Source organism: Melanostigma gelatinosum (genome assembly GCF_949748355.1).
Source record: "Melanostigma gelatinosum genome assembly, chromosome: 4".
In the NCBI taxonomy this organism is placed as follows: domain Eukaryota; kingdom Metazoa; phylum Chordata; class Actinopteri; order Perciformes; family Zoarcidae; genus Melanostigma; species Melanostigma gelatinosum.
This window is the reverse complement of record NC_136637.1, coordinates 16,723,135-16,734,516: the sequence shown is the minus strand read 5'-3', so window position 1 is coordinate 16,734,516 and position 11,382 is coordinate 16,723,135. Positions and strand designations below refer to the sequence as shown.

The 11,382-nt window shown below is 42.4% G+C and overlaps 1 protein-coding gene across 1 annotated transcript; it reads left to right on the top strand.

Annotated features, from left to right (window-relative positions):
• The first annotated feature begins 5,573 nt into the window (after positions 1–5,573).
• On the top strand, positions 5,574–11,235 carry kng1 (kininogen 1). The gene is made up of 9 exons (XM_079266979.1): positions 5,574–5,637; positions 5,717–5,816; positions 6,466–6,609; positions 7,033–7,149; positions 7,404–7,479; positions 9,498–9,667; positions 9,755–9,865; positions 9,958–10,056; positions 10,659–11,235. The coding sequence occupies exons 2-9, from the start codon at positions 5,751–5,753 to the stop codon at positions 10,992–10,994; spliced, it is 1,119 nt and encodes a 372-aa protein (XP_079123105.1). The 5' UTR covers positions 5,574–5,637; positions 5,717–5,750; the 3' UTR covers positions 10,995–11,235.
• The last annotated feature ends 147 nt before the right edge of the window (positions 11,236–11,382 follow it).

The following is an 11,382-nucleotide window of genomic DNA, read 5'->3' as shown; positions in this document are numbered from 1 at the left end:
TACGCTGAAACATTGTCTTCCATCATTTATAGATTGTGCACAGCAGCACTAAACCATTAGCTTTAGTTTCAGGACATTTCTTTTTCTGCAGCAGATTCTCACTGGTCTTAAACAGTCCAATAGGACAACAAGTTATCACACCATCTGCTGCCCTAAAATGCCATCCTCAAACATGGGAAGCTTGTAGTATATATCCAGACAGCTTTATCTTCTATATCGATAAAAAGGGTCACCAACCAGGCTTTCCCATCAGATTTTATTTATTGTATCCAGCCCGACTCCCTGCGTCTGACCCGGATGTTTGTGAGAAATAAAGACAATAAAACCTTAAAGAAATCATAGTTAGCAATCATCATTTTATAGCTTTTATAGAGCTTTGTAGATGACGACATGACCTGATGAATGGCAGAAAACAAGCCCATATCAATTTGAAAATGTTTGTCCATGTGCTTTACTTGGTATTAACACCAGAGAGAAAGCACAGAGCAGACTGTCATGCTGGGCTGAAGGTGTATCTGTCCAATAAAGACAATTATAAGTCAAGTGTTGTTTTTCCCCCCAAACAATACTGATTCTTCGAGTTTCTGCAGCTTCTAAATGTGGTTATAATTCTAGCTCTACTAGAGCAGTATAAAACCACGTACACTCTGTGTGGAGCAGACTTAATTCACCCCTGCATCACTGAACCCACATGAGTTGCTCAGTCACCTATTCCATACTGTCCGTTGGGCAGAGTGAAGGCCTGCATCTGCAGAGGAACCAGCTTGATCCTCAGCTCCGGAGACGTCCAAAGCAGTTGCTCAGATTGGCACTTGAAGCTCTGTCCATTACCTGCTGCGAACAGCTTTTCGTGAGCCAACGAACCCGAGTACGTCTTGTCTGGGAGTGAGAGGACGTAAGACAGGGACAGTTACACTCTTTGTGTTAGCAGGAATACCAGCTCAATGGTATCTTCTTGGTCTTCTTAATTTCGTCTCGCTATGTGGACTTACTGGCACATCCTTGGCAGACAGGCAAAGGAGACACATGAGCAGTCAGCTTGTCGACGTAGAAAATATTATTTTCCTGGAGACAGAAATACAAGTGATTCCTTCTGAAATTCATGAATTTTCTTTACAGATATTTGCCAAACAAACATTTTCTTTGCTGTGAACTTCTTGATCTGGTTGTGAAACTGGAAGACACGTTGATGCTCTGTGCAAATGGATTGTGTTCCTATGACATCTTGACGTAGCCGAATCTCCCACCATGAGATGATTGAACACTTAATGATGTTTTTGTTTGTTATACTTTTGATGACACATTTTCAAATCCTTTGTTTCAGGTGAAGAAGGAAGCCTTTATGTCTCATCTCTATTATTTGTCATAATGGCTGCATTTCTGAACATGCAGGGCATCACACTGGTCATAGGTTTGATTATTACGGTCATCTTGTGACAGAGCTGCAGTTTCACTACCCTCAACATCAGAATACGTGTTAGTAAAAAAGACACAGGTGGTGTTTAAGGTTGGACTCATTTTACTCAATTTAATCTACGACAATGCATACTCTCTATGAAATGATCTCTCTGTACAAGTACTTTGACTTTGTACTTAAGTACTGAGTTACAGTATATTCCGCACAAATCATTGGACTGTGGGAGAAAGTTCATGCTGATATGGGGAGGTCATGCACTGAGAGGATTAATGTGAAGTTTGTTGTTCAATGCGTTGTACCTTTCTGAAGGTGAACTGCAGACTGGCAGCATCGTCTGGCAGCGTGAGAGAGAGAGCAGCGGCTCCTTCACCGCAGAATCCACTGGTCCTGACCCTGGAGGGGTCCAGGTTGAAATACCAAGTCTTCTGAATGCACACAGGAGAGACATATTACTTCATGCCACCAGACAGTGTCTTCTCACCATATTGTTGAATTAACTTTTGCCAAAATGCGACTGTACGAACACTCATCACTAAGAGTATGAACTTACATGTAGATATGTGTTAACCTCATCTATTTGTTATTTATTATCTGTTTAAAGGATCTGATGGTCATTGTAGATTACACTTACAAAGACATGACGCAAATGTGCTGAACTGCATTAGATACACACTGAGGCAAACACGCAGCACACGATTCACAACTTAACAACCCTGACAGACACGCACACACACACACACACACACACACACACACACACAGAGTGTGTCACAGCACTAACCTTCTTTTCAGTGACAATGTACTCTGCTCCCATGGTGGCTTTGATACAAGGTTTTCCAACACGGTTTGTCACCACATAGGTCCCTGTATACAAACACACACACACACACACACACACACACACACACACACACACACACACACACACACACACACACACACACACACACACACACACACACACAAATATTAACACGCAAGACAAATTGGAAATGTTTTTTATGCTGTCGTGAAGTTTCAAATTTTAAATTGTGTGTATCTTTTTAACTTTTATTATTGATTAAAGTTAAAAGTCTGACATACACCTGTATATTGTTGCTGTAAAATTAAACCCATCACGACTAATGGCATTCTTTTAACATCTTTACAAATCCTTTTTACAGTAGATGGGCAGCAAAAACTGGTAGTTTTGTTCTCTATGTTCATGATAAATGTGTACCTATCGGAGGAACGGCCTCAGAGGGCTGCAGCACCGGCTGGTATATCTGGGCCTCAGAGGGCAGCTCAGACTCAGAGGCTGGCTGGACGGAGCTGTGTCTCTGGAGGTGGACACCTGGTGGAGGAAGAGACTCTCAACTCAAATGATGTTTACACCCAGTGAACCTGGTGCTTTTGGGTGTTGGCCCTGCAGGATTGGGGTGACAGGGTGTTTGTCCACTTGATAATCCAGCCACTAAAGCAGCCACTAAAGCAACGACTACTGTGAGGGAGCGGAAACCAGAACAGCCTCATTCATGACACAGAGCAGAGAGGACTCATACCATACATGTTCAAGGAAAAACAACTCTTTAAAGAGAAGGCGAAACCGCATCATAAAGACCAAACTGAATAAAGTAATGAATAAATATTGGAAATGTCCCAATCACGGGTTCACTCCCATTCACCTCCTTGCATGCATGCACATTATTACAGACTTGATTAAATGTTAGTTGGTGCTGCATGGCCTCATGTAAGTTTACCTGTATTTTAATTCTGCTGTTTCATTTTTGGGACAAAGACTTTGGATGGTAAAAGTGCGGAAACCTTTCACTATTCATCTAACAGTCTCAACACTGAACACTGTTCAGGAGAAAAGACAGAGAACAGTCTGCTGAGAGAGTTTAGTCTGTTATCTGATGGTGAAATGAGATTTGAATGTCATCCAACTTACCTGGAATACCAGCAGTCAGGAAGAAAATAAACCATCCACCTGTCTGACCCCTTTGCATCATATTCAACAAAGAAAAGAATATAACAGAGTAGACGAATGCTAGGTGATGTGAGTGCAGTGTGAGCGCTGCAGCTGTGGTCTGGCTTGTAAATGTGAAACCGTTGAACACCTTGACACCTAAACGAGCCGTGCAGAGGAAGTGAATCATCACAGAAGGGAGACCGCTGCTTCTTTCAGCTCTGAACTGACACCTCTGATGGTAAACAGACACACTGTGGAGCCTCTCAGCCTGTCGCTGAATCAGAGACTACTTCAGACATAACTTCAACTTCATGCGTTTGCTGAGTGATCACTGGTTGAAAATAAAAGTGATGGAAAAAAAAGTCCATCTCATGCTCTGCTTCGGGTCAAGTTAGAGAGAACGAACTCGATTAACATTAAAAACCTCCTCACCAGAGCCAAGAGCTGCACAGACTAATTGGTTGCATCTTGCGGATCCCCAGATTCAGACTTGCCACCTCTTGAGGAGGTCTTGATGCCCATGTTGGGAACCACTGGCTCAGGGTTTATACTTGTTACTGCGGTGCCCAACAGCTCAGTATGTCTTGGTGCATGTGTGACCACAAGAGGGCAGAATTATGACGTCTGCTCTTGTCTAGATTTTTACACGAACACATTCCTTCTTCTTATGTAGTCTCAAAATTGAAGGCTTGCTTTGTCTCATCTATCACCACAAGAGCTGTTTGATGAAGCTAAAGCGTAACAGAGCCACAAAGATCAGCCAGGGACACGTGGAATATGTTGGCATGTTGTCATCAGTTGACTGGTGAGCTGACCTCGTTGTACTTGATGAACTCGGCGTAATCCTGCACACAGGCAAACGCAATGTCTGCGTGATAGACTCAATGTCTGCGTGATAGACTCAATGTCTGCGCGATAGACTCAATGTCTGCGCGATAGACTCAATGTCTGCGTGATAGACTCAATGTCTGCGTGATAGACTCAATGTCTGCGTGATAGACTCAATGTCTGCGCGATAGACTCAATGTCTGCGCGATAGACTCAATGTCTGCGCGATAGACTCAATGTCTGCGTGATAGACTCAATGTCTGAGCGATAGACTCAATGTCTGCGCGATAGACTCAATGTCTGCGTGATAGACTCAATGTCTGCGTGATAGACTCAATGTCTGCGTGATAGACTCAATGTCTGCGTGATAGACTCAATGTCTGCGTGATAGACTCAATGTCTGAGCGATAGACTCAATGTCTGCGCGATAGACTCAATGTCTGCGCGATAGACTCAATGTCTGCGCGATAGACTCAATGTCTGCGCGATAGACTCAATGTCTGCGTGATAGACTCAATGTCTGCGTGATAGACTCAATGTCTGAGCGATAGACTCAATGTCTGCGCGATAGACTCAATGTCTGCGTGATAGACTCAATGTCTGCGTGATAGACTCAATGTCTGAGCGATAGACTCAATGTCTGCGCGATATACTCAATGTCTGCGCGATAGACTCAATGTCTGCGCGATAGACTCAATGTCTGCGTGATAGACTCAATGTCTGCGCGATAGACTCAATGTCTGCGCGATAGACTCAATGTCTGCGCGATAGACTCAATGTCTGCGCGATAGACTCAATGTCTGCGTGATACATCTGTATGTGAGTGTAACATCTGAGCACATTTCACCTCACTTCACAGAGGAGCAGTGGGGAAATCAGAGCGCTATAGGCTAAAGGTCGACAGGGACAAAGTACCAGTTAAAACACACAAAACACACAGCGAGCGAGCAAACACACACACACACACACACACACACACACACAGTGGCCCCTAGACACGTAGAGTTTGCGATTTTTCTGCTACCTTACACGATACTTTGTGTGGTTTGATTTGTGAGTATGTGAGCTGAGTTAGGAGAGTGTTTGCTCTTTTAAACTCACGAATGAAGGAAGTTAGTACATCTCTTTACATGCTCTCCTCTCTCTCGCTCTGATACTGTTGTATTGACTTGACAGGTAGGAGGGCAAACAAAAGAGCAAACATTTACTCTCCTTCTACCGACTGTGCGTTTTGAGCATCAATGTGTGTGTGTGTGTGTGTGTCCTCTGTGCCCTCCAGTCCCCCTGTGTATGCGTCTATCAGTGTGTCATCATCTTTCTCGGGATTCCCACCCACAGTTTCAGGAGAACTTCACTATCTGTGTGGAAGTTCTGTGAAGGAGTCTCGTCTTTCCTCTTTAAGTCCAGCAGGATCTACAGCAGGCGTCCCCCGTCAGAAACTGTGAGTGTTGTATCATCAACAACTGTGGCTGGAAGTGTCCATCAACTGGCGTGACATTTACCATTTCTTTCCCTTGTAGCAGCGCAGAGCCAAACATCCATCAGGATCAGACGATGAGGAGCAGAGTGGGGCTGTGTGTGTTGGGCCTGCTGTTCCTCCACAGCTCAGTCTTTGGGCAGGTAAGGAGAACGGGTTACAGCAGTAGTGGAAGAATTCAGGTCATTTACTGGAATATACCACACTGAAAATAGTCCATTTCAAGTAAAAGTCCTCCATTCAGAACTTTACTTCAGCAAAAGAACGGTACGAACAGCAAAATGTATCAATGTACAAAGTAGTGTAAAATTCTCAAAATGTATTTCCCCCATTGGATTACAAAAATGTATTCATCTGACATTTGCCTCCATATTTGGATGACGATGTGTCATGCTTGCTTTGTCCTTTATTTCAGTGTTGAACGAAGCGCTCAGGTCTTTTGCTCCAGTAAAAGTAGAAATACCACAGCATGGAAATACTCCACTCTTCATCTGAAGTCTTATTTCAGTAAAAGTAGGAAATTATTGTCAGCGCAATATACTCAAGGTATTAAAAGTAAAAGTAGTCATTATGCAGCAGAACTGCCCATACATTAAATATGTGTTATTGGACATATATATTGTGAAAGCTTTAACATGTAAGAAACATTTTAATGTTGTCGTTAAGTGTACCCTTCTCAGATGGTTTCAAATGTCACTGCGTGTACAATATACACTGTATAGCCTTCGGAAAAATCACACCTCATTGTGTGCATCAGAAATGCATTGTCCTCTGTTTCTTCTTTCCTGGGAGGCATTGGGTGTTCAGCCCGGCGTCCTGATCTTCTGTGACGACCCATCGGTGGAGAATGCCGTCAGCAGCGCCGTGAACAAGTTCAACGAGAGGTTGAGCACCGGACACAAGCTGGCCCTCTTTCATATACTGTCAGCTAGTAAGGTACAGTGTACAAAACGTTCTGTTCATTCACCTGACCCGAGTACAGCCAAGACCCCTGAATACTGCAAACTGATATCTTGATAATTATAAAGTAAAGTACAAATCTTCCATCTGAAATGAATGAATTCAGGTACAAAATAAATGTATTTGAAATATTTGAAATTCGTAGTTCTGTAAGTAAATAAACATGAGTTTATTGAATGTAAAACTCCTTTCAGTGTTATCTTTGTAAAAACATCCACACGTCACATGTCTGAGCTGAAACTGAACGGTGATGAATCAAGTGGAACTAAAGCTGTGGGAGGAATACCAATCAATGATAGGAAAACATGTTGAGACACTTTAACCTCTGGTACACCCAGTGTGTTTCATTGTGTGTGCGTGTGTGTGTGCGTGTGTGTGTGCGTGTGTGTGTGTCTACAGTCAGAGAATGGCTCAGACTCGGTGTACTCACTGCAGTTCACCAGCAGGAGGAGCGACTGTCAAGCTGGGAGCAACAAACCCTGGACAGAATGCGACTATCTGTCTTATGAACCCAAGGTAACCTAACAATGGTCAGATGAAATACTCCTGCAGATACTCAGCTTGTTCTTAGCAGTGACACACAACAGTCCTCCATCGGTGTCTGTGGAGAATACATTGGCAATCATCTCTAATGTAAATTCTTAAACAAAGCTGCAGATTTCCTTCACTCAAAGAGAAGCTTGTGCTGCTTAAAGTTGGTAACAACATGTAAAATAAAGGTTTGGATTATAAAGTAATTAATAACATAATCTGTACTGCTATCCTTCCAGAAGCCGATTTCATGCAATGCCACAGTCTACATGACAGAGACTGAAGCAGACACTAAGCAGGTGGATTGCCTGCTCGGTGAGTGAAAACAAACCCAGCATCTAAATATGACTTTTAACAGTGATGTCACAGTAGCCTATAACCAGCAGAATTAGCTTCAAGTTCAGAGAAGCATTTTTTCAAAATAGATTCTAATTTGCTTTCTTGCACAGAGTTCGGTGAGAAGATTGATATGTCTCATGTCTCGTGTCTGTAGATTAAATATGAATGTGCAATATGAAGTTTAGCTTAGCATAAAGACTGTTAAACTGGGAAACTGCTAGCCTGGCTCTGTCAAAGGCTAACAGAAGCTGCAAACATCTCTAAATCTCACTCATTAACAAGTTACATCTCACTGAAACCGTACAAAACTCAAGTGAACCTCCAGTAAAACAACAACTTGCCGGTTTTAAACTTAGGCTTTCTTTAAACATATGAAACAAAATAGATATAAAATGTTAATTTGTGAGCCTTTGTTGCCAGTCCAGCTGTTTACTCGTTCAGCTCAGCAAAATGAACTGGCTTCCAACTGTAGCTTCATATTTGCTGTTACAAAACCTGAGAGAATCTTCTCATTTAAGTCTCAGCAAGAAAGCGTGATAGCATATCAACCAAAACCTCAAACTATTCCCATAATTATTACAAGAATCCAGAGAGTCTGAATCCAAGTTGAAGCTTTTTGCTTCACCCGTCTCATGTTTCCTGTGGTGTGAAATAGTCTGGGACACTAAAGAGACAAGTGATTCTTCTTTGCCAGAAACTTGAACAGAATTTAAAATGAAGAGTCTTTCAATAAACAAGATTATTTTCGGTAACTTTTTAAATTTGGGACCTTATTTAAGATGTCTGCGTGCCTGTGGCTCAGTGGTAGAGCAGGGTCGTCCTTCGATCAGAGGATCGGCGGTTCAACTCTGTATCCTGAACCCAAAATGGCTCCCAGCTGTGCCCACAGTGTGTGATTGTTCAAGTGTGTACTTATGAAGTCAACCAAGAGAAGCACATTTCTCATGAAGAAAACAGAGTCATTGAGAAAAAGGTATACTGGTGGGCACAGAGCATACAGAGGGGGGCAGGTTGTGTCAACACTATGTGGAGAGAGCGCAATATTAACTAATCACACCATAAAAGGCAGTGACGGTGTTGACTTTAATCTGTTTACCTAACCAGCCCACTCTCAGCCGACAAAAAAAACTGATGTTTTTTCTGTTCAGCTTCCAAAATATTTTGCAACATTGTCCAAAGTCCTAATATCATTTCACAAGACAACATACAGTATTATCACATGTTCTTTAACCAATTAACTTCAAGATATTAGAAAAGCAAACTCAGTTTTAAACAAATTGAACCTTGCATACAACTAGCTTGATTTGACATTCTTTATTGTCCTGTTATCTTAAAGTTTATTTTACACTTGGCTGCTATTTGAATCTGTTTATTATGCTTTAGACATTTCTCAATGGAAAGCGCTCTCTAAACCTATGCTACTCCGTATCCAGCCAAGTTAACAGGGCTAAATAAGGGCTAATGCAGAGTTTATATTGTGTTCAGTTGATTTAGTATCTTCCCGCGATTCATTAAGTTCAATATCTAACTATAAAGCAAGGATTCTCTCTCCGTCTGTCTGTGTCCAAATTAGTTTTTCCGCTGCTTCTCCTTCAAATTCGAGCAAATGTCACTAAATTTGGTTCAGAACGTCAACAGAACATCGAGCTGGAAAAAGTAACTTTTCTTAGATTTTTGATGTTGCGTACACTTTTGCTATAGCTGGCCCTCAAAGTTAGCTCAAATGCTGCTATTGCAGCCACATTCAGTGGACATGTGAACACATGATGTCGGAGTGACATTACAACCGCATTCGTCTTCACTGAAGGTTTCTTCATACCGCTGCACGCGACACTTCCAGGGTCCAAGCAATCGTCCCATTCGAGATGGGCACTGCACTAGAGAAAATAATCTCAATAACATTGATGAGGTGACCATCGAGTGAATGTCCTGAACCATCTGCTGTCTCCTCATTCTTTCTTTTTCACCTTTTCCACAATCTTTCTCCTCTCCAGACGATGTCATCATCCCAGAGAAAGCCCCCTGTTTGGGCTGCCCTATGGAGGTTGATGAGAACTCAGAGGACCTTAAGTTTCCTCTCTCCGTCTCCATCTCCAAGTATAACTCCATGTCCGACTCGACTCACTTGTTCACCCTGCACAGTGTCGGCTACGCCACCAGACAGGTAGAGACTGGGCGATAAGAAGAGAGAGGAAGTGGGGGAAATGTGCTCTGTTTCTTTCATACCTACTGTCTGAACGTATCCCTGCAGGTGGTGGCAGGTTTCAGGTTCAAGCTGAGGTTCGATATGAAGAAGACTACCTGCGCCAAGGCCGAACACAAAGACCTCAACGATCTGTGTGTCCCAGATGATCAGAATGCGGTAAACACAAAACACATATTTCAGCTGACGCAATGTGATCCAGGCTTGTTTTTGACCTGATGTGTCTCTCTGTGTGCGTTTTATGTGTGCAGGAGTACGCCAACTGTAACTCTACAGTGGATGTAGCACAATGGAGAATGGAGGTACCACAGCCCGACATAGCGTGTGAAGCAGGGGCACTGCCTCCCACGGTGAGACACACTTTATCTCTTTTATGATCTCTAACTCTTATGTTTTAAAATGAGCTGTATTAATTAAGTTGTACTTGTCAGCTCTCACTTCTAAAAAGCATATCAGCAAAGAACTTCTATTTTAAATATCTATATATTTAAATCTACATTAAATATTTTATATGAAGTGGTCTTCAACAGCTAGTTGTTAACTTTTTGTGAGTTAGTCATTTTCTTACAGTAATGCCACTGCATTATGAATGGAGAAAAAATTGATCATACTTCCCCTGGGATCTTCGTTGTTTGGAGTACAATACTCTGTTAGATAAGAGGGAATTTAAATGACTATAATCTGCTGAAATGCTGGATTGTTATGCTCAAAGTGAAATGTTTGACATTGAAGTCTGTTTATGCACCAAACAAAAGACAACATGCTGAGAAATAATATGTGATGGAGTAGAGTAGCAAGAAGTATGACGATGATAATAGATAACGATAGCGTCACAATGTAAAATGGGTTGTAAGCACATTTTGCTGCTAATATTAAGAGATTGGCAACGCTTTCTGACCTTTCCAAATGTTGACTTTAACTGTAAAGTGTCTTCCGGTATTCTTTTCTTCAGATGTTCTCCAGGCGCCGTCCTCCTGGCTGGTCTCCACTCAGGAACATCCTGCTTAGCGATACCCCCTCCGCCTCACCTCCAGCTCCACCCTCAGCACCATCCGCCAAAGATTCAGCCAAAGAAGAATCCTCTGAGGAGGACACCACAGCCCCCAAGATGTCCGCCTCCCCCGCCACAGAAGCTGTGAATAACAGCCCCTTCCACTGCCCATCCAAGCCCTGGAAACCTTTCAATCCGGTCCATTCTGCAGCTCATACCAAGGCCGCCACAGAGGACTTCACCCCCCTGCCTCCAGCAGAAGGGGTGGGGTGGAGTGATATAGACCTGCTGGGATGAATGTATCCTCAAGGGAACCACATCTACATTCAAAATGATCTCACTTGTCAAAGTCTCTCAACAGATGTTTTTGGTTGATTTTGTAGACCTCTCTTATACTAGGTTGCATTGCAAGGATTTTTCTTCGAGACATCTTTGGGGGTGTAATGTAGATTTAAAACACAAAAGGGTTCAGTCAATAAAATAAGCAGTTGAGGTGATAAAATGCGTTTTTTTTTTTTGGTCCTGCAACTCCTCAGAAAGCACTGAAAAAAAAGGATTGAATTGATGACAAAGCTTGAGACTGTTATCAAAATAATTGCTGATTGAGCGTTTCTTTTGAGTAAATCAAAGTAATGAGCGATTAGGTCGTGTTGGTTCATTGGAGATGTGAGAGGATGGAAAAAAA